This window comes from Protopterus annectens, chromosome 9.part0 (assembly GCF_019279795.1).
Source record: "Protopterus annectens isolate FY-2018-M chromosome 9.part0, PAN1.0, whole genome shotgun sequence".
Lineage (NCBI taxonomy): Eukaryota > Metazoa > Chordata > Ceratodontiformes > Protopteridae > Protopterus > Protopterus annectens.
Window position 1 is genome coordinate 1,137,836,429 of NC_056743.1, and position 24,496 is coordinate 1,137,860,924.

General features: G+C 44.0%; 1 protein-coding gene across 2 annotated transcripts in view; it reads left to right on the forward strand.

Annotated features, from left to right (window-relative positions):
• Positions 1-24,496, forward strand: part of PRPF19 (pre-mRNA processing factor 19) — a 253,313-nt gene that overhangs the window by 103,605 nt on the left and 125,212 nt on the right. For both annotated transcript variants that reach the window (XM_044084000.1, XM_044083998.1), the window contains exons 6-8: positions 7,750-7,812; positions 9,508-9,549; positions 10,189-10,263. In XM_044084000.1, the coding sequence (XP_043939935.1) occupies positions 7,750-7,812; positions 9,508-9,549; positions 10,189-10,263 (180 nt within the window). The remainder of the gene's footprint in view (positions 1-7,749; positions 7,813-9,507; positions 9,550-10,188; positions 10,264-24,496) is intronic.

Here is a 24,496-nt window from a genome sequence, read left to right on the forward strand (position 1 = left end):
CACTCAACTGGTTCTCTAGCTACTTATCTGGCAGAGAACAATCTGTCAAATGGCTCTCATCCTGCTCTCCCTTTCTTCCTATCTCCACTGGGGTACCCCAAGGGTCCATCTTAGGACCCCTACTATTTAACATATTCACCAACGATCTGCACACCTCTTGTAAAGAATCTTTCCTTATTCAGTATGCTGACGACTCCACACATATCTATTTCTGACAACATCCCTGATCTACAGACCCAAACCCAACAAAATCTACTAACCACTGAACATTGGCTTTCAGACAACCTACTCATTCTTAACCCCAAAAAACAAAACTCTTACTTTTTCTTCCCCTCTTTCTCTCTCTCACCACAAATCTTCCTTTGTCATAACATCTCTTAGCAACACTACAATCTTACCAGATAATCACACCAAACTACTAGGAGTTATCATTGATGATAAACTAAATTTAACCTTCACATACTTCAATCTATAAACAAAACCCACCAAAAACTAGGGCTACTATATCGCAACAAAAAAATCTCACACCTGACACCAGACTCAGCCTGGGAAAAATCACTCCTCCTCTATGCAGCTCCAGTCTTAACCAACATACAGACCACTACTATGAATAAATTCCAACAAACCTACCATAAAATTGCCAGATTCATCACTAACTCCCCATATAACTCGCATCACTGCACTGCATTAGACTCCCTACATTGGCTTGAACTTCCACAACTATTTCTACTGTATCAATTTCACATGCTTCACTCGATACTCTATAAACCTTCACTCTGTCCATCTCTTTCTTCCTGTATCTCTCTGTACACTCCACCCCGGTCCCTTTGTGCTTCAAATCAACAGCTACTTGATATCTAACAACCAAAAAAGTCTGTAGGCAAACTACTCTACACACTATTGCCCATGCTTGGAACAAACTTCCCTTCAACATACGCTCCATCTCTCATACCTCTCATTTCACAAACCAACTAAAAACCTATCTACTCAACTCCAGAACTTGCTTCCCCTCCTCCCTTATAAACCCTTTAAAGCAATGCAAACTTTAACCCCTTCACACCTTATTCGCAATTCTATCAAAAAAAAAAGGAATAGCAGAATAATATTTCTTGTATTTTTTTGTATTGTCTACTTACGTGTATTTGATACCTCTATGAATGTAACCTGAGATGTGAGTGTGTTCAATCTCACCATTTGTTCTTACACACGGGTTCGGAGCCGATCCTCGGCTCCGAGTCGGCCGCATAGCAAAGCTCTGCATCTAAGAGAAGCTCAAGACCAGGCTATATCCCACAATCCTCCCTGCCATTACTCAGATCTAGTTTGCCGCTGCAACAGGTCACATCGCTACAGAGAGCTCGGACCAGAGATTTAGTTGTTAGACAGATAAGATGGTCTTTTTTTCTTCTTTTTCTTCTTTCAAAAGTTATTATTCTCCTATAGTTTTTTGTGGATATTTTATATTTCTATACTATAGTGTGTTTGTGTGTATATTATAGTTAGTTTTTTATAGGTTTCCCTTTGGGGCCTACCCTTACTTAACTGTAAATTCTTTTAAACTTAAACTATTAAACTTTAAATACCTCTTCTGGTTTCAAAAGGTGTCAGTGTGGACAGAAAATGTCCATCACTGACAACCACACTTCCTGCGTCTACTGTCTTGGCCCTCTCCACTTGCAAGAGGATTGCTCTATTTGCCATTCCTTCAGTGGGAGGGTCATGACAGATAGACGCAGGAAACTTATTGATAGGGGGCTTCTTAAGCCTGCCTTCCAAGAGGCCTTGGACAAGTCTGACCAGGCTTCTAAGTCTTCGAAGGGGTCGAAGATGTCTGAGCCCATGTCATTGGCTCAGAGTACATCTTCTAGAGTTCGTTCGCCGGTTCCACAGACTTCGGGAACGAGCGTCGAACGTTTGTCTCTCACTGAGCCCCAGGTCTTGGAACCGGTATCGGAACTACCGCCACCGTCTATTCTTCGGTCGGTGCCATCTTCGGCCCCTTCGACCCAATCTTCCAGACCATTATCTGATACTGATGTGGATCGTGTCGTGCAGAAACTTATGGAGAACACGGCCCTTTCCAAATTGTTTGCAGTTTCCTCCCAGCTGGTGTCGAAACTAGAAGGCCTTCCTTTATCTCCAACAGCTCCTCCTTCGAGACCTATCCAGTCTTCGGAGCCGGAAGAGGATGAACCGATGAAAGTGGAGCCCTCGGTGCCGAAACCATCCATTGCACGATCGACACCATTTACCTCGACTCCATCGGAACCGATAGGTGAGTTGCGGAGTCGACGATCTCTCCTTGGTTCCGGGGCCGAGAGTCGTACCGACCTTTCGGTTCCGACTCTCCCTCTCGGGGCCTCGGTGCAGATCGGCTCGGCTCCGTCCTCGGGGTCGAGACCCATGGGCCCCGTGCCTCGGATTCTTCCATGTTCTTCGGAACCTCTTCCATGTTCTTCGGAACCGGGGGAGTCCTCGACCCGAGATTCAGGGGTTTTTGACCTTATGAGGAAGGTTTTGTCTACACAGACAACCACTACATCGGACGCGTCTTCTCCCTCCCTTAAGGAGCCACTCTGTTTCTGTTCCCACGACACATCCAAAGCATGGAGCACCATTGTCTCAGCCATCCCTAGAGGATGCCCCCTGTTCCTCGGAGGCCTCACCGGAATCCCCCTCCGATGAGGTCCCGAGGAAAAGATTGTGCAAGAGGAGGCACTTAGACTCCCCACAGGAATCTCTAACTTCTGACACTGACTTGGATGAGTCAGAGGGGTCCCCAAAATCCCCCTCCGAGGATGTCTCATTTGCGGACATCTTGGAGATATTAAAATAGAGGAGTGATTGGCAGTCCCTAGCCCCCACTGAGGACGAGTCGGTGTTGCTGAAGGCATTTGGTGCTCAACCTTCTACCTCCTGGGTTACTCCGCCCTTCGATGAGTTAATGGATTTGATTGCTCGAAGGGCGTGGGAGACACCGGGCACAGTGGAACTGGCCCCTCGAAAACCAAGTAAATTTATTACTGCTCCCCAGGATAAGACCTATCTCACAAAAGGAGTCCCCATTGACGCTATGGTGGTGGCCGCAGCCACTAAAAAGGAGATGTCGGAGTCTTCCTCTTCTGTTCATCCTCCTAATAAGGATTCTAGGACTATGGACAGATACGGGAAGCGCATTTTTAGTTCAGCGACTTTTTCCATGCGTTCGCTAAACTATTTGACACATTTTACACGACTACAGAGGGATCTCCTCAAGGAGCTGAGAGATACCCTCCAGGGTAACACAGATGCTGCTGTTTCAGATAAGGTGACAGCACAACTTAACACCCTTACCTCCGTAGTGAACTCGTCCATGAGGCTCATCTCGTATGCGGCTGAAGGGTCGAGTAGGGCCGCAGCTTCAGCGATTGCTCTACGAAGACCATCCTGGATGCGGCTGTGCTCTTTTGCGGAAGCCTTAAAGTCTTCTTTCGCCAACGCCCCCTTTGATGGTGCCACTCTTTTTGGGCCCAAAGTGAAAGAGACATTAACTCGGTGTGAGCAGGAAGGAAAGACTCTGTCTGCTGTCGGAGTCCGTTTTTCCGTTCCATCCAGACGGTACCCCAAAGGGCAACGAGGCGGAAAAATGTGGTTCCGTAGAACTCTGGGATCTTTCCAGGCCACACAGAGTGAACCCCCCCCCAGAGGCAGAGGGGGGGCAGACATGGAAGACGCCGCCCCGGCGGCAGAGGGGGTCTGCAGAACCAAGGTGACAGGGATACTATCCCTGGTAAGCCTTTCCAGCACTCCTGAATGGGGGCCTGACTGTCCTGCTCTGGAGGCAGTCGAGGGTCGCTTGGCTTTATACCCACACAGGCCTGGCAAACTCTTACCTCAGACTCTTGGGTAAAAAGCATTGTAACCAGAGGATACAAAATACCCCTTATGTCAACTCCACCCCAACAAAGAAGGTCTCCAGATGTGCCACCCCGTCTGCGAGGCCAAGCAGCAATAGAAATTTCAAAGCTGCTCAAAAAAGAGTCATTCAGCCAGTCCCGGCAGACCAAAAAGAATCCAGAACTTACTCAAGGTTCTTTTTAGTTCCGAAAAAGACAGGGGACTGGAGACCCATTTTGGATCTCAGCAATCTCAATACCTTCGTGAAGAAGGAAAAGTTCCGGATGGTCACGCTTCAATCGATCCTTCCATTTTTACAGAAGGACGACTGGATGTGCTCGACAGATCTCAAGGACGCGTACTACCACATCAGGATGGCCAGAACGTTCAGAGATCACCTGCACTTCCGGCTGGGAGCCAGTCATTTTCAATTTCGAGCCCTGCCCTTTGGGCTCACCTCAGCCCCCAGGGTATTCACCAAATGCATGGCAGTGGTAGCGTCTCACTTGAGATGTCTAGGATTCCGGGTGTTTCCCTATCTGGATGACTGGCTCCTCACCGCCACCACCGAACGTCTCCTCATACAAGCAAGAGACTATACAGTCAACCTTTGTTCCCACCTAGGGATTTCCATAAACTTCAAAAAAATCTGTCTTACTGCCCTCACAGCATATTTCTTTTATTGGAGCGGACCTAGATACACGTTTAACATTGGTAAAGCTCCCGCAAGTAAGGGCTTCATCCCTCAAGGAACAGGTTCTTCTGCTGCTGCAATGCAGGAAAGCCCCGGCCAAATTGGTGTTGAAAGTTTTGGGACTCATGGCAGCGTCCCTGATTGCGATTCCCATGGGAAGGTTGCACATGAGGCTCCTCCAATGGCTGCTGTTCATGCAGTGGTCGTTCCAACAGTTACCCTAAAGTACGAGATTCTGATAACAGATTCTTGCAAGCGAGACCTCTCATGGTGGGTGTCCAGCCAGGATCTCACTATGGGTCGTCCATTTGTTCTACCAAATCTGACAGCCACTATAACCACGGACGCTTCCCTGATGGGGTGGGGGGGACTTTTTCAGGGAAGAACAGTCCAAGGGGAATGGTCCAGCATCGAGTACAACCTGCACATAAATGTTCTGGAAATGAGGGCGGTGTTCTTGGCGTTGCAACACTTTCAATCCCTCCTACCTCTAGGGACAGTAGCAGTTCAGACAGACAACATGTCTGTAGTCTGGTACATAAACAAACAAGGGGGAACCAGATCTTACCCATTATGCAGAGAGGCCATGAGAATTTGGCAATGGGCAGAGTCCACGGGTCGCTTTCTGATAGCAACGCGCATCCCAGGGTCATCCAACGTCATTGCGGACAGGTTGAGCAGAGCCATCCTGTTACCTCACGAGTGGTCCCTCAAACTACAAGTGGCGGAAATAATTTTCCGCAAATGGGGCCAGCCTTGCTGCGATCTATTCGCCTCCCCGATGAATACCAAATGCAGAAGCTATTTTGCCCTTCTACCCCCTCCAGGGGATGTCCCCAGGGACGCACTGATACACGATTGGCCCCCGGGTCTCCTATATGCATTCCCACCTATCCCCTTGATTCCCAGATTTCTCCAGAAAGCCATGAATCTGGAAAGGACAATTATACTCATAGCCCCATTCTGGCCTTGACAGATAGGGTTCCCCTTTCTTCGAACCCATCAAACAGAGGAACCTTGGATCCTGGACCCAGTACCAGATCTACTGACACATTCGTCGGGAGTTCCTCACCCGTCTCTTCTATCCCTCAAACTAGCAGCTTGGCTGCTCCACTTCCCCGCCTAGCCAGGTCTGATCTACTTTCTCCGGCAGTGCAGTGCATTTTGGTTGCCTCTCATAAGGCTTCCACCACAAAACTCTACAACAATAAATGGAAATGCTTTGTGTACTGGACATCTAGTCAACACTTGGACCCCCTGGTTGCTCCTTTACATAAAATTCTAGAATTTCTTTCCATCCTTTTCCATGAAGGGGCCTCTACTTCCACATTAAGAGTGCAGTTGGCTGCCATATCCAACTTCCATGTTGGTGAGGACGGTTCTTTTATTATGTCCCACAGGCTTTGTAAAGCTTTTATGAAAGGTTCCCTCCATCTTCGACCTCCCGTCAGAGACCCTTTATTCCCATGGAATTTAAATTTGTTGTTGTCACAACTAATGTTACTACCTTTCGAACCAGCCTCTTCTTGCCCCCTGAAGTTTCTGTCGTGGAAGACTCTTTTTCTTGTAGCGGTTACTTCAGCTCTGAGAGTGTCAGAGCTGCAAGCACTGTCAATTAAACCGCCTTACTTAATTTTTCACCCAGATAGAGTTTCTTCTGAACAAATCCGTCCTTCCTTCCTAAAGTATGTTCTGTCATAAATATTAATCAGTCCATTGAACTCCCTACTTTCTTCAAGAACCATACCAGCAAGTTGGAATATATGTTGCACAAGTTAGATGTCCACAGACAACTCAGATTTTATTTAGACAGGACTAAAGACTACAGAAAAACAGATCAACTTTTTGTTGCATTTGCAGACGATAAAAAGGGCATGGCAGTTACAAAACGTACGCTTTCTAAATGGCTTGCTGATTGTATAGCCTTTGTGTATTCTAAGTCAAATCAGGCCTTACCCACCAAACCAAAAGGCCGTTCTACTAGGTCCGTCTCCACTTCCTTGGCTCATGCAGCTCGCCTGCCTTTGGACACGATTTGTGCAGCAGCCACGTGGTCTAAACCACATACTTTCATCGCTCATTATAGGGTTGACAAAGCCTCCAAAGACGGGACATATTTTGGTTCCACTGTGCTCAGGAACGTTCTTCCATGAGTCACTCAGGGTGACGGAGCTAGGGACGCTACCCGTGTGTAAGAACAAGCGAGATTGAACACTCTCACATAAAGAAGTTATGTTCTTACCATAACGTTCCATGTGGAGTGTTCATCTCGCCTTTGTTCTTACATTCCCCCCTTCCCTCCCTCACGTGTTTGGAAGAACGAGTAGGACTAGAGTCTGGTCCACATGTCTTTACCTCTTCCGGGTATGTTTTGTTACCCTTAGTTGATTTGTCAGTGAGATGGTGTCTCTAAATTTTTTCTTTTGTGGCAGTATGTAGCCTTAGCACCTCAGGGTTATTGTTAGTCTGGTTTGCTTGCAAACTAGATCTGAGTAATGGCAGGGAGGATTGTGGGATATAGCCTGGTCTCGAGCTTCTCTTAGATGCAGAGCTTTGCTATGTGGCCGACTCGGAGCCGAGGATCGGCTCCGAACCCGTGTGTAAGAACAAAGGCGAGATGAACACTCCACATGGAACGTTATGGTAAGAACATAACTTCTTTTTTTATTACAATTCTCTTTATCAAAATTGATTTTATGTATTTCTGGAGCTTTTCTCCTGGGGTCTCCACTGAAAATGGGCCAAAACCCAGTTGGACTAACCCGGTTAACAAATGTCAATAAATAAATATAAATAAAACATTTACTGCTACAGAGAGAGGTCTTATCAAGATATTTCAGTGCACAGAACTGACCACACCATATTTCTGTGCATGCTGCTTCATTTATTCGTTCCAGCAGGGTAGGTGGGTGTGATGGTATCTCGCCTAGTGCCCAAGTACCGAATTATGTTATGGGCAGGTCAGCTTATGGTAAGGAATGTGAAGTGGGAGTTTTAGCTGTCATTTACATGCTTTTTTCCCCTAGAGTACACGGGTATGTTTTTAAGTAGATTTAGATAAATTGATTTCACCGTTTTAGAGGGAGGCCAAGAATGACATGTCTTTTTTTGTAAGGAATCGACAGATCATCCTCCCTGTGCTTTCTTATCCAGTCTAATATTCTTTCATTTTTTTGCAGGGTGCTGGAGAACCTATTGAGTTGGCGGAGGTGCTTGCAATGACACCGGAGATTATTCAGAAGGTATGGTTGCATTTGGCTTTTAATATTGAGACGTAAGTGTAGTTTGTTTTTAATTTGTTAGATAAGTGACATGCACAGTATACAGATGTAGGCTATGGGAACTAAGTCCGGATGTGTAGGCTGAAACTAATTAGCAACTTGGAGCCATGGCTTGCTATGCTGAAACATTAATACCTGTATGGCAGTGTGTAAGAGCTGACTGAGACCAAAGCATGGTGCCTACCTGCATTGCTGTTGACTTGTGTTTGATTGCTGGCACTGGTACAGGTGGGTTGACCAAGGATGGGGTGACAAGGAAAGTGGCTGCAGGCCTTCATGTATTTTTTTTTTTAGAGGAGAGGGAAGATGCCTGATACACGGATCATTAGGAAGACAGCTTGCAGGCATCCAGAGGGATTGGGACTTTGGAGTACTTTTTGGACCTGTCTATGAGAAGTGGAATTTGTTAACAAAGCATAGCTTAAACTATGCCTCACCCACAGGGTAACTGTGACAGAGGCTCTGAGTGCTCCCCACAGCTGGACAGTGGGCTTGTTTGTTCCCCTGGAGTGAATCAGGTGAACTAATCAAGGATTTTTGCTTTAACTTTTGTCATTCCTTGTAGCATCCAAGATATTGGCGTGCAGTGGTCCTTTGTGGTGCAGGTCCACACCTGTGTGTGTGTGACACAATCGTTTGGCACTTCCCCCTCCTGTAGATGGCACATCTGTGTGAGATTTCTGGTCTTAGCTACTTTACCATTAAGAGCCTGCCCCATTCAGATACCACCCCATTCCCCTCCCCATGAAGATAAGCAGACAGACTAAGCCTTATCTTTCCTGACTTCCTTTTGCAGCAGCACCAGCAGGGGCCTGAGATGCTAATAAAACTTTGGTCACCTGGGTTAGAATTTTAGCCCTTTACATCAGTGATTGTAGCACAGTGTCCTTCTCTTGATTTATGGTGGACAAATAATAATTTGTTAATTTACATATTTGTTAGTTGTGAATAATTGAATTAGACCTGAGCCTTTTCCAGCCACTACCCAAGCCAGACTGGCATTTTTTTCTATTATGTTTGTAAATTCTAAAGTTTAAGATACAATGATACAAAACTGTTCACACTCAATGACATGGTTAAAGGCTATAATCATATGAAAATTAGTTGTGATTACAATTCTGGTTGGCACAGTCTTGATCCCATACATGTTAAAGAAGTTGAAAAGTATTTGCCAAGGCAAACAATTTATATTAGAACAGTATAACTTGCTGAGTTAAAATAAAACACACACACAAAAAGGCTTTGTTAGCTATATAAACCCTTAAATTATGATATATGAAATTTCAGCTAATAGTAAATCATCTGGGTTTGTGTTGGCTGTGTATCACAGTGGAGATGTATAAATGTGAAGGCTTCCTGCTTATGTTTGTAGGCTATTTTACCATTATTGTTGTATCAATCTGATTGAGTATCTTTTAAGTTGGCAATCACTGCATTTTTTATGACGAAACAAGAAGTAATCATATATATTTCCAAACACACAGAGGAGTGGTATTGTGCTTAGTCAGATTTAAAGGAAATGTTTCTAACCTGTTCCCTGGTTTAAAAAAGAGAGAAAAATGGTTACTCTGGCTTTGTGAAGGTGCTTCAATAAATGTGACAGAGTCGGTACACATCATTGGATGGTTTTATTAATGTTTTTTTTTCTCATTTTAGCTTCAAGACAAAGCTACAGTGCTCACCACAGAGAGAAAGAAGGTATGGTCCTTATATTGCTGTTTGTATAAATATTTTTGCATTTTGTTTTACGTAATGTGTATTGGTAAGCAAATTGTCAGCCAATATTCTTTATTTGTCAGTCCTTACACAAAAGTAAATTAGTTACTTAGAGAGAAGAATGAAATGCAGGTAATGTTATTTTTGTATTTGTAATTGCAGGTCAGTGATTGTGTGTACAACGTGGTGTTACTTAAAAAATAGTAGTAGGGAAGCTGCCTTCTAGTGTAAAGATATTTCCTAAGTAAATAATATATTGTTGTGAAGAAAAACTGTATAACTAAAAGAAGCAATGCAGCAGCTTCATGTAGCATTTGTAGAAGAATATCTCTGGGTGGGATACAGGTTGTTAATGGAGGTTACTATCTGGAAAATTGCTGTAAGGGGGGTTGAGCATTAAGCTTAGTTGTCTGGGAGAGAAGTACATTTGCAGATACGTTACCGGACTAAAAAGCATGTAAGGATGTCAGTAGTGTGAAGTGTTAGCCAATGCTGAGGAGTATGGTCGCAAAATGTTTGTACGCACTGTAACTCAGGAAATTAGAAATTGTTGTTGAGGTTGTTACAATACTTCTAATATACATTTCATAAGATTGTGCTTTTTGTCCTCCCTTTCTGTAGAGAGGAAAGACTGTGCCAGAGGAACTGGTAAAACCAGAAGAGCTTATGAAATACCAACAGGTGGCATCTCATGTGGTGAGTATGGATATGTCTGCCTCACACTGTAATGACTATGAAGGTTTCAGTACTACCGCACACACACACACACACACACACACACACACACACACACACACACACACACACACAATGGTTTCCTAGTGTAATTGCAAATGCTATTTCTCATGCCAAAAGTTGTGAAAGTTTGGTTAGGAACATTTGTGTCTGCAAAGGAGCTTCCCCTTTCCATAACCAAGTTCAAAGTAAATTTTGCAGGTTTCAACAGTTAAAAAAAAAATTACAGTTATATGAAGCTCATACAGACCTTGTTTGTTCCCATATAGTACCAGTTCTTCCATAAGTTATACACATTTGCCTTCTGAGATGTTAAACATAGATGAACTGAACAGTGTGCCACGTAGACCGGAATCCAAATGAATCCAAGATTTATTAACAATCAGTAACACACAGTAAGCACTTTTGTTTGTTAGATATCACCAAACTACTTAACCAGGAGAGCATTGTCAGATATATCACCAGTTGATTCTAATGTTTGGGCGAAAAAAGAACAATCTGAAATTTGTAACAATGGTTTTACACTTGGCATAAATTAGACATGGTTTACTGCAGTTTGTTTCATTTAACTCTCTCTCTCTCTCATTTTCACAAACTGTTTACTGCTTGCATATGTGAGTTGTCACCTTCTGCATTATATTGTAACTGTTCCAGTCATTGTGTTTATTCTTGCCATGCCCGTTTGTTGAAATTCATTCATTCATTTCCTCAGAGTCCCAAGAATTCAGCACTCGTTTGCATCTGTTTGGGTTTGTTAGGTTTTCATAGAAGTACTTTATCCATGAAGTTGTTGACAGCAGTTAATAAAGAGTTGAAGGAATTTATCTTGGAGGGGTAGAGGGCAGTGGCCAAGTGGGATAACTTGATTCTTCCAATTGAACAAGGTGGCATAGGATTATCTGATTTGAAGGGGTGTTTAGAGCTACACAGACTCTCATACATAATACAAGCAGAAACCTGTAATTCAGAGTGGAAAGGGGTGATAATGACACTGGGAGGAAATTCAAGCAATAAGGAGAGAGTGGGATTTTGGATGCGGATCCTCAAGAAGAACAGCAGCCATACAGAAAATTTTATATTCATAAAACAGCAGAAAGTATTCTAAGAAGTAAGCCAGTATGTGAATGGAGAAAGGAGATTTTACAGATTGGGATGACTGCAATTAGGGGTACAGAGAATAGGCAATAGGGGCTGGAATTTCCTCAAGAAAACTTAAAAAGGAACCAAGGTATCGGGAGCAAATAACTAGAGAGGGAAAGGTAATAGAATGGGAAGATGCCAATTAAACCTTTGGACTGCAGGCTAGAGACAGTCTTCCATTTCAGGGATTTTTATCAGAGTATAGCCAGGGAGAAAGGGTTAGGGGAATCCTAAGTGAAATATCTGCTGTCATAGTGGTTTTAGTTGAATCCAGAACAGAAGCTGCTGTTTAAAAAAGGGATGATTAGTAGGGCAAAATAAAATATTGCATGATAACTATAGAAATCAATCAGCAGAGATTAGAAAAGATTAGGAAGAACGATTGGATAAGCAATTCACAAAGAAACGATGGGTGGACGTGTGTGTGTGTGTGTGTGTGTGTGTGTGTGTGTGTGTGTGTGTGTGTGTGTGTGTGTGTATATATATATATATATATATATATATATATATATATATATATATATATATATATATGTATGTGTGTGTCACCAAAATATGCAGCAAAGTCTAGAAGATGTAGTATATGTGCTTGGAAGTGTTTGCATAGGTATTTTTGTACCCCAAGCAGATTCAGAAGAATTTTCCTCTGGTAGATGCCAGATGTTGGGGGTATCATTGGGAAGAAACGGGTAACTGAGAACATACGTTTTTGGAGTGTAATGAGTTGGCAGACTTTAAAAATTTCATAGAGTATTCTATCAGAAATATTGGGTGAGCAAATGGATATAACTAAGGAATTTTTTTTTTGAGTTGGTATACAGTTTATTTTTTATTCTACATTTGGTTACTGGGAAAGTCCGACTGGACATGGGTCCTTTTTCAGTGGAGGTCTGGGAGATAAGCTCCACAATTAACATTTATACACACAATAATAGTCTTAAATTTGAATGTGCACAGTACAGTACAATAATGACTAGTAGCATTATTTAACATGTGACATAAAACTATATAATAGTACCAGCAATTTAAAATACTAGTTTCAACAGAAACATAGTTACATTTAAGCAGCTGTCATTAAGTACAGCAAGGATAAGCTTACAGGTAGGTGTAATTGTAAGAGATGTGAGGAGAGAAGTATGGAGTGAAGGTGTGAATGATTACTACAGAAATAAGGAGCTAGTGAGAGAAAGGAAGGGTCCTTGTGTTAACTTTGATTGTACAGGATATTATACATGATCTGAACTTCATAGACGTAGTAAGGCCCTGTTACATATAATTATGGTGTGTGCCAAAAAGCAGTTACTAGAAAATCAAAATCTAAACCTACATTTGATGCATTGAATATTGCAACTGCGATAAAAGAACTGGAAGTGGGAGCTTTAGAAAATGGTAGGAGCAAATTGCATAGAAAAAAATGGAAAACGTCCACTATTGTAGTATTCTTAACATAAGGGATCTCCTGCTAAGGGATGCCCGATATCCAGGCTGGTATAACAAAGCCTTTAGGTTGTTAACAGTACATCATATGTCACACGCATGCTCTCAGGACTTGGTGTACGGTAGGGATATAAAGGTGATGTTGGGACGAATCATCCTCAGAACTTCTTTGCTGCCATTCGGAGAGCCATCTTTGATCATCAGTCTGATTGCCCGAGTCATAGCCATTCAAATAAGTGCCCTGTTGGGGGTTTTGACTTATCCTTTTTTGCTTATAGCGTTTGTTGTGTTGTGGGGTTTCATCCAGAAAGGGTAAATGCCAGTGTGAGAGAGAGAGTCCCCATAATGACTATCACAAGTAGTGCTTGTTTTGTTTAGGAGCTTCTCATGCCCATATGTCCTTTACCATTTGTCAGGCTTTTATTCCAAAGTCCTTGCATAATCTTCTTTCATCCCTCTTCATTTGTCTTGAAAACCAGTGTATAAAGCTTTTAGTGAAAGACACTATGGAAGGTACTTCCTTCCCGGCCTGAGGGCCAGCCGTCTTCGAAGAAGAAGATCAAATTCGGATTCTTCGTCTGTGCCTCCTCCACTGGATGTCTCTCTTCAGGCTGATGAAAGCCTGCACGGATTCTGGGCTGGATTCCTCTAATGTGACTGTTTCAGTGGCCTGCATGGTTCTGGTTTCTCTCACGACCCCGGAGGCCTTCCAAATATCTGCTTCGGACGCTGAGGAGGAACAGCAAATGATTATCATTGAAGGGCCTGGGGGGGGGGGGGGTTCCTAAGATACTGGTTAGGGAGGAAGTCCCGACTACCATTATTGAATGTAGGCTGGCGTTGGAGCCTTCTACTTTCTTAAGGCAGACGTCCCTTTAAAAAAAGACGCAAAAGACAAAACATACTTATGCTCACAAGGGCCCTCAAAGTGAATGGCAGAATTTTCACAGGGTTTGTTCAGTGCTCTTATGGCCTTGACGCTTCCTCAGGAGGTCTCTGTCCCAGCTTCTTGATCATCTTCCCTCCTCAATAGGTCTAGGGATCAGGATTCCTGCGAAGGAGAAGAAAAGGACTCTGATGAGAAATCCCTGACCTATTCTACACAGATTCCTTCACCATTGGATTATGGATGTTCATCGTGTTACCCTGCTGCAGTCATCACACTTGGGGTTATCCTGTCGTCAGGCGGTCTCGCAGTCGGCCCAAATTCCAAAGTCTTGGTCCGGCGTCGGCTGCTGTTGCTTCTTCCCTGATGTCAGTGCGCCAGGGGTATATAAGAGGCATCCAACGCCATTTTCTCCAGTCTTTCTTGCCGCGCTGTGCCCGAAGCAGAAACAGTTCGCAAGTGCCGGTCGGCCGACACCTGAGATTTTCGAATCGAGTTTCAGTCCGAAGTCTTCAAAGCTAAGTACCCTGTTGGGGAACCTTTTCTTGCCTCAGTCCGATGTCAGAAAAAGTTAACAATTGCATTTCTTGTGGGAAGCAAATACCTCATAAGGATTTTCATTCTAATTGTATACCTTGCCTAGGCCCAGACCACAACGTCACTGGTTGTCGGTTTTGTGCTAGGTTCAATGAGCGAACCATAAAGCGACGCTTTGATTTCGCACGACACTACTTTGGTAGGAAATTTAATTACAATATGCCGTCGGAGCAACCGACTACCGGCGTGCATAAAAAATGCAAAGATTAAGACAGGCAGCCTAGATCCCAGCCAGACTCCGAGGCCTCGGCTGGGCCGGTCGCTGGTCCTCCGGTTTTCAGTGAGGTGCCTACGCAGCCCCTGGCTACCGCAGAATTGGAACCTCAGACCACTTTGGATTCTCTAGCAGAGAGTTCTAGGCCGACGCAGCCATTTTCTTTAGGCCCTACCGACGACATTGCAGAAGGAGAAGCCGGTGCTGTAGAAACACCTTTGGTTTCAGAAGGTGTCTTCAGACCGACTACTCTCACCATAAAATCTTATGCTAAGCTTACGACTCCTCTAAAACCAAAACAGACTGCACTTCAGTCTCCAGTTCAAGGCCCCATGCCTAAGAAACAAATGCTTAAAATGGCTGAAGATTTGATTTCTTTAATCAGGGGTTCCCAGCCCCCCCTCCCCCCCGACAAAAGGTCTAGACAAGAGGAGGATTATGCCTCCTCTGATAAAGTGTCTATTTCCTCAGGCTCCTCTGAGGAACAGGATTACTCCTTTCCCCCTTATGAAAATTCTGATGCTGAAGATTCCATTCCCTCAGCTTCTCCCCCTGAAGACTATTCCTTTGGGGAAACCTTACATACCATGAGGGAACATTTCCACTGGGAAGGTCAGGACTACTCCGACTCAAAGAAAAGGCACCGAGAGTTTCTTTTACTCCCCCAGCACAGACCACTTGCTATCCCCCCAGTTTTAGACATTGTGGATGATGTTTATTTAGAATCTAGTCTAAATCCAGATTCTCTGCCTCCTGCTCCAGCCAAACCAGATAGATACTATAGAGTGCCTGACTCACAAATTCCTTTACAAAAGCCCTGTTGCTGATCCAGAGACAATCTCCCAGGGTCCCAAAGGGGCTAAGGCTTCTATGGCCAAAAATCCTGTACCCTCTGAAAGGGACTCCAGAGCACTAGATAAGTGGGGGAAGAAGGTTTACACCTCAGCTACTCTGGCTATGAGAGCACTAAATTGTCAATTTCACATGCTTAAATACCAGCAATTCCTAATGTCTCAAATAAAACAAAAGATGAGCACGCACCCTCAACAGTCTGAATTCAAGGAAATGCAGAATCTGTTGCATGCAGCTGAGCAGGTGGGCAAACATACTTTACAATGTGGATTTGATTCCTTGGAAGCTTCCTGTAGAGCAGCTGTTACTGGATCTGTTATACGTAGGCATGCTTGGTTAAAGGAACAAACTCTGCCTGATCATGTTAAAACAAAGTTACTAGATGCACCCTTACAGCAGGATGTCTTATTTGGGGTTAAAGCAGAAGAGGTTTTAAAGAAAATGGAGCATAAGGCAAAATCTATGCAGACAGTTAAAGATTTCTTACAGGTACAGCCCCCATGCTTCAGCAGAAATTGGCCAACAAAAAATTGGTCCTTTCCAGCTTCTGACAGACCACAGAGGGTAAATACAGGCCCAAGGGGCAGAGGACAAGCACAAATCCCTTACAAACCTCGCCAATGGGGCACTGCAACACAGAAGGGAGGAGAAGACAGGTCCCAAACTACTAGAAGGCAAACACAATGACTTAAACCTCAAACTGCCAAGCAAAACTCTCTTGGCAGCTCCCTTGGGAGGAAAATTAGCACTTTTTGCAGACAACTGGCACATCGTCACAAAGGACAAATGGGTCCTAGACATTATCTCACAAGGATACAGATTCCATTTCCACACCTTGCCAAGGATAAAAGGAATGCCAAACCTGCCACAAAATCAATGGGCAGATGCACAAAAACAAATTACAACTCATGGACATGAGAGCCATTCAACTGGTACCTACACAGGAGCAAGGCCAAGGATTTTACTCAAGGCTCTTTCTAGTCCCCAGAAAGGACAATGCTTGGAGACCCATTCTGGACCTTTCAGTTCTAAACACCTTCTTGCAAGTACCCAAATTCAAGATGCTAACACTACAGCAGCTTCTTCCCATGTTGGGAAAGAAAGCTTGGCTAGTAATGTTGGACCTCGAGGCATACCTGCATGTCCCTATCAGACAAAATTGCAGAAGATACCTCCGCTTCATTGCAGGTTCAACCCATTACCAATTCTCTGCACTGCCCTTTGGCTTATCTACTGCGCCCAGGGTCTTCACAAAATGCCTGGCACTAGTAATTGCATACTGCAGACAAAGAGGAATTCAAATATACCCATACCTGGACGACTGCCTCATCCAAGCAGAAAGCAAGGACACTCTCGTACAACATCTGGCTTTTGTAAAACACCTAAGTTGCCTAGGGTACACAGTAAACGAAAAGAAATCAAAACTAGTGCCCTCACAAAATATGACATTCCTGGGTGCCAGCTTGAATACAACAGCCCAGATGGCTTACCTGATGCCAGACAAACAACTACAACTAACTCAATACTTCAAAACAAAGGCAACAAAGACCCAACTCCCTGCAAGAAAAATTCTGCAGGCCTTGGGCTTCATGGCGTCTTGCATACTACTAATACCATTTGCAAAACTGCATATGAGGAAATTACAGTGGTACCTAAAAAGCGTATGGACTCAACACAGCCACAGCCTGGAAACAATGATACCTCTCATTCCCTGCCTTCAACAGGAGTTTCTATGGTGGTCACAGGCATGTCACCTCAACAAGGGTCAGCCTTTCACCTTACCCCCAGCCAGGCAAACTATGACAACAGATGCATTGGACTATGCCTGGGGGGCACACATGGCAGGATGGTGCGTTCAAGGCATATGGACTGCAGATCAAAGGAATCTGCACATCAATCAAAAAGAAATGCTAGCTGTACAGAATGCCCTGACAGCCTTCAAGGACCTCTTACATCCAGGACAGCTTATAATAAGGACAGACAACACCACAATAATGTGGTACATAAACAAACAAGGGGGTACACACTCCTACCCTCTATGCAGGCAAGCAATGACCTTGTGGAACACAGCACTGGCTTACCAAGTTCAATTACAAGCTCAATTCCTGCCAGGAAAAAAGAACACATTGGCAGACTACCTCAGCAGAAACATCATGGATCCCCACGAGTGGAAACTGGATCCACAAGTATTTGCAATGATAACTCAAAAATGGGGGCACCCAGACATAGACCTGTTTGCCAGCCCCCAAAACTATCAGCTAACAAAATTTTGCACAAGGACATTTCACCATGAAGCTTGGAAAGTGGACGCACTCTCATTCAGTTGGAAAATGCTGACAGTATATGCCTTCCCTCCATTGCCCTTTCTCACAAAGGTGCTGCTGAAAGTCAGGATGGAGAGACCCCGAATGATACTCATTGCCCCAGACTGGCCACGCCAGCACTGGTACCCACTATTAAGGAATATGGCCCAGGGCCCACCATGGATTTTACCACAAATTACTCATCTGCTCACACAGCAAGACAGTCAGATTCTACACAGCCAGCTCAAAACCTTAAATTTGGCTGCATGGCAAATCACCTAAGCAACCAGCCAGCTCCTTTTTCACAAGCTGTTATGGATGTTATTCTGTAGGCTAGGAGGCCCAGCACCAAGAAAGCCTACTCAGACAAATGGAAAAGGTTTTGTGCCTGGAACCAAGCTAAAGGCCAAAACAACCTTCAGCCGGACATACCTCAGATTCTACAATATTTAACTGAGATGTTACACAAAGGGCTTTCTTTTTCATCTATTAAAATCCACGCCTCAGCAGCTCACTACAACACGGATCCTCCCTTATTTTCACATCCACTTCTAAGGCAGTTTCTCAGAGGGGCCAAAAACATTAGGCCTCCCAGGAGAGCACCAACACCAACTTGGGACTTTAATTTTGTTCTGGAAAAACTTACGCTACCTCCTTTTGAGCCAGCTTTCTCAGCTGACTTAAAGTTTGTATCATGGAAGACTGCTTTGCTGCTAGCAATTACTTCAGCCAGAAGAGTCTCAGAGCTTCAGGCTCTAATGGCGGTAGAACCTTTCCTCATTTTTCATCAAGACAGACTTTCTCTACGAACTAACCCCTCCTTTTATGCCTAAGGTGGTATCCAGTGTGGCTCTAAATCAAACCATCCATTTACCCACCTTCTTTCCAAATCTGCATAACAAAGGAGAAAGACTCCTGCATTCCTTGGACATTCACAGACAGCTATGTTACTACTTGGATAAAACTAAGGTTTTCAGAAAATCTGACCAGCTTTTTGTATCCTATGCTACAGCATCACAAGGAAAGGCTATCTCAAAACAGACCATTTCCAAATGGATAGGACATTGCATACGTTTTTGCTACACCCACCATGGAAAACCAGTTCCTGCTAGCATTAGGCCCCATTCCACCAGGGCAGCAGCTGCATCTACAGCCTTCCTCAGGGGGTGCCTACCAAGGATATTCTGGAAGCTGCAACTTGGAGTTCAGTACACACCTTCACAAAACACTGTCACTTACCACTTTACTCTAAGACTAGAGCTGGCTTCGCCACTGCAGTTTTGCAGGGCCTTCAAGAATCCTCTAACCCTGTTTGACTCCACCTCCCATCCTTAGCTTTGTGATTCTACCCAAGTGTGATGACTGCAGCAGAGTAACACGATGAACATAGTACAGTTTTGTACCTACCATAAATGTAGATGTTCGAGTGTATACCCTGCTGCAGTCCAGGTTACCCTCCCTCCATCCCCTCTGACCTAACTAAAACCTTTCAATACCTTACAATCTGATACAACCTTTGTGGTGTATTTGCTTATAGCTGGAGGGATGATTTCTTTGTGCTACACTTTTATTTTTGGTACTATCTACTGACCACCTTTTGAGGGGGGGGGGGGCACCTGACATCTGGGGCAAGAAAAACTGAAGAAAATGGCATCGGATGCCTCTTGTATACCCCTGGCGCACTGCCGTCAAGGAAGAAGCGACAGCAACCGACGCCGGACCAAGACTTTGGAATTTGGGCTGACTGCTGGACCGCCTGACGACAGGATAACCCCAAGTGTGATGACTGCAGCAGGGTATACACTCGAAAATCTACATTTATGGTAGGTACAAAACTGTACTTTCTGAGGAAGAGTCGCCTGCTAGTCCTGAATCTCCTTTTGAGGAGATTTCCTTTGGGGATACCATTGCCAGGATGATGGAATTGTTCTTAAGTTACTGAAGTGCAGAGAAGATATGAGCTCGTGCAGAGAAGATATGAGCTCCTTCAAATGGAATCTCCTAGACCCTCTGCTCTTCCTCCTGTTTTATTTGGATGCCTTTTCTCCTGCATCTCAGGCCGCAGACTCTCAGTCTCCTGCTCCTAATAATAAAAAAAAAAATGGAGGGGTTTTATAAAGTGCCTGATAACTGCAAATTCCTTTATAAATGTCCATCTGCTGACCCCTTGGTGGTTTCTGTGTCATCTGACAAGCCTTCTGAATTACTGCCTTTTGCCAAATTCTTTCTTCTGATAAAGACAGCAGGACTACGGAAAGGCTGGGTAAAATGGTTTATACTTCAGCAACCCTTGCCTTTTGGGCTGTTAATTCTCAGACTCATATGACCAGATATTTTTTGCTCTCCTTTCTTAGGCTTGCCAGGTTATTTCTGACCTTTCTGATGGAAAGACTTCTGCCTTGTCTCTGTTAGGGGCTTCTCCCAGGTAGCTTGCTGTTCCATTAAATATAGTTATGATGCAGAGGATGCTCCTTCTGTGGCTGCTGCTTCTGGCTCGGTGTTGAGATATTCCTGGCTACGGCTTCAACGTTTGCCTGATGATATTAAGGCTAAGTTGATGGATGCTCTTCTGGACAGCAAATGTTTGTTTGGTGCTGCTGCTGCAGCTGATTTGTTCAAGTCCCCTGCTTGAGAAAGGCAAGGAGTTACAGGACTTGAAACATGTTTGTTTGCCAAATTTCCAGAGAAACTGTCCTAATAAACCAGCCTTTGTTAGAAGGCAGTCTCATCGTCCTCCTAAATCAAGAAGGGTGGTAAGAGGGTTCCCCCTGCTAAGTCTGCATAGACCCCCCCTCCTGCTCAGAAGCCTTCCTTTTCCTGATAAACCAGGTGTTGTTTGACTGCTTGATTCTTTCCAGCCACGTTCCTCTTTCACATCAGCTTTCTTGGTCTCTTCCTGTCTGGTTAAACATAACTCAGGATTCCTGGGCTCTTTCCATCATTCGTCAGTGGTATTTCATAAGTCTGGAAACCCCCCCCCCCCCTATTCTTGGGCATTCCTCAGCCACCTCAAGACCAGTTGAGCTCTTTTCCAGAGGTGCTTCAGGGTCTTCTAATTTGGGGAAGTATTCAAGAGATTCCAGCTGCTCAAAGGGTGAAATGTTTTTATTCCAGAATGTTTTTGGTCCTCAGGAAAGAGGGCAGTTGGAGACCCATTCTGGATATTTCACGCCTGAATACATTTCTGAAGGTTCCTTCCTTTTGAATGTTATGGTTTTAGACTTAGTTCTTTCTTCTGCTTCCTCATGCTTTTATTTTTTCTCTGTATCTCAATGATGCTTATCTCCATATCCCTATTCATCTCCTTTTCAGGAAGCTTTTACTTTTCTGTATTGCTTCCTGGCATTTTCAGTTCTCTGTTTTGCCCTTTGACCTCTCTACTGCCCCAGGAGTATTCACCAAATGCCTATCTCTTGTGATTGCTTTTAGCAGACTCTAAGGCATTCAGGTCTTTCCTTATTTAGACAATCTGCTTATTCAAGCCTCCTCTCCGTAGATTCTTTTACAGCACCTTCAGTGGGTCATAGCTGTATTGCAAAGCATGGCGTTCACTGTAAATTTTCAAAAGTCCTTCCTGTCCCAGTCATGGGATCGTGTTTATCGGGGATGCATGATCCAAACTGTTCCTGTGCTAGCATCCTTGCCTCCTCCCAAGGCATTGACTCTGATTTCCTTTTTTCATTCCCTCCTTCCTCTGGCCTTGACTTGAGCCAGGGAATTTCTATGGGCTCTGGGATTCATGGCATCCGTCATCCCTATGCTTCCCTTCTCCAGATTGCACATGGGAAAGCTTCAGTGGTATCTAAAGTCAGTTTGGCTTCAGCATGCACATCCTCTGCAGTTTCCAATCCCTCTTCTTCCATGTCTCAAGTTGGAATTTCAGTGGTGGATTCACTAACTGACTTTGAATCCAGGGCTTCCCTTTCAACCCTCACTTCCTTCTCAGGAGCTGTTCACAGATGCCTTAGACGAGGGTTGGGGGTCTTCCTTCGTAAACCTAAAGGTGCAAGGTCTTTGGTCTCCTCAGCCGCAGAAGGAGCACATCGGTATCAAGGAGATGAGAGCTCTTCTGTTGGCCCTCATTGCTTTTCATCCTATTTTTTTCCCCCAAGGCTGTTAAAGATCTTTACAGACAGCACCACAGTGAATGTGGTGCATCAGCAAACAAGGGGGGGGGGAGACAAGGTCCTATCTGCTTTGAAGATTGGCACTCCGGGTTTGGGAGTTAGCGATTCATTACCAAGTCACACTTCAGGCAGTATACATTCCTTGAAGTCAGAATTTTGTGGCAGACTCTCTGAGCACGTCTGTAACACAATCTCATGAGTGGATGCTTCACAGGGTCGTGTTCCTGGACATTATCCACCAGTGGGGTATTCCTTAATTTGACCTCTTTGCCTCCCCTCTGAACAGGCAGCTTCTTCAATTTTGTGCCAGGATTCCATATCCTCTGGCCTGGAAAGTGGGCACTCTCTCTTTTTCATGGAAGGGGATGTTTATGCCTTCCCTCCCCTTCCAAAAGTTCTACGCAAGATAAAACAGAATGTTCCCAGATTCTTGCTGGTGACTCCCTTTTGATCTAGACATCATTGGTTCCCTCTTTTTCTGCACTTAGCCAAGGGCAGTCATCACAAGTTACTTCACAGGGTGGGTCTTCTTACACAAGGCAAGGGATCTCTCATCCATCCACTCCTGTCCACTCTTCAACTGACACTGTGGGTGATAGGACTTGGATTCCCTTTAGGCACCTATTTTCTGAGCATGTGCTTCGGGTTCTGCAGGAGGCTAGAAAGTCCACTGCTAGGAAATCCTACCTGTCCAAATGGAAAAGGTTTTCTGTTTGGTGTCTTTCTCGTGACCTGGACCCACTTACTGTGGATGTTCCTTTGGTTCTCTCTCATTTGTGTGACTTGCTCAGTGCTGAGTTGGCATATTCTTCTGTTAAAGCCACCTCTCAGCTATTTTTGCTTGTCTGCCTTTAACTTCTCCTTTAGCCTCTAGGTATGAGGCCAAACAGTTTCTTAAAGGCGTTCTTCATATTAGACCTCCCAGGAATCCCGTTACTTTTTCCTGGGATCTTAATTTTGTTTTGGAGAAATTGACTCTGGCTACTTTTGAGCCTGCAGCTTTAGCTTCCTTAGAGCATTGTTCTTGGATGACTGTTCTTTTGTTAGCTCTTTCTTCTGCGTCTCTGAGCTTCAAGCCCTTGTGGCTGTTCGTCCTTTTTTTAGTTTCTCTTAAGAACAGAGCTTCTCTTTGTAGCAATCCTTTTATCCTTTTATGCCTAAAGTGGTGAATGAGTTGTCTGTTAATCAGTGTATTAATTTGTCCACTTTTTTGCCTTCTCTGAAATCAGCTAGTAAGAAGGTGTTGCACACTTGGGATATGCATAGACAACTTCAGTTTTATTTTGACAAACTAAAGCTTTTAGAAAATCTGATCAGCTTTTTGTTTCTTTTCATCCTAGATCATTAGGTTTGATTGTTTCCAAGCAGACTATTTCCTCTTGGATTTCTAAAGCTATTTCTTTCTGTTATTCTTATCATGGTAAGAGCCTTTCTTCTCTGGTTAAGAATCACTGTACTAGGGCTGTGGCTTTTTCTGGTGCTTTTCTCAAGGGTGTGGATACTAATTCTAACCTTGAGGCAGCTACCTGGTGTTTGGTTCTTACCTTTGCCAAGCATTACAAGTTAGATGTCATGTCCAGGTCTAGAGCTGGTTTTGCTAGGGCCATTCTTTATGGGTTCCTAGAAGGCTCTGTTGGCCCTTCCTCCTCCCAGTCTTGTTCCTGAGCTTTTGCACTCTCCCGCATGTTAAGAATACTGCAACAGTGACATGGAAGGACATAGTACAGTTGTGTAAATGGTAATGTCTTATGTAAACAGTAGATTTCCTTCTCTTCATTGTTGCAGTATCCGCTCGCTGCCTCTCTACTCCCACTGGTCTTTTGTCCCTCTGGATGTGTATATTACCCTCTGGTATCCTAGGGCTGGCGTTCCTCCTGGGACTCTCAATTCTGAGGGTGATGCATCAAGACATCACCTTTATGCCCTAGGCCTTGCACAGGGAGCATACATATGACGTATGGCATATCATTAACGACTTAAAGGCTTTGGTATACTGTCCGGATGTCAGACCGCCCTTGGCAGGGGATCGCTCATGTTAAAAGAGTAGTGCAACAGTGAAGAGAGGGACATCTACTGTTTTATGGTACGATTTTACGCAACTGTACTTTTTGGGGATAACACATGCAGAATAATGTATTGGAAGAGGAGTGAGGTTTAAGGGAAGGCAGGAATTAAGCAATTTTATGTAATGTTGAATTGATGCTAGTTATACAGATATGTGATGTATAATGTTTTTAACTGTGAACTTGTTAATATGGTTTGTTTTCTTTTATGTAAATGTATCTTTACCTGTGTTTTGAGTGATAATTCAGTAAAGGTGTTCAAAACATTAATAGCACTCATACAACTTAAAGTACTGTCTGCCTGTATGCTCAGTGAAAACACGTGAAGTTCTCATTTCCTACTTTTTTCACTTTTCTGGTATGCTTATTATCACTGCTCTACTGCAGTATTTTCATATTCCTGCTATTAAACATACATTACTGTTTGCCTAGATTGTTTTTTTCATGGTGAAATAAGCCATATATGTGAAGTTTATTTATTTACTGTATCTTTTATGTTGCACCCTTACTAACACCTTTTTGGTCATCTTGGATAGAAAGTCACTAATTTGTCATGGTCTGCAATACGTTTGATA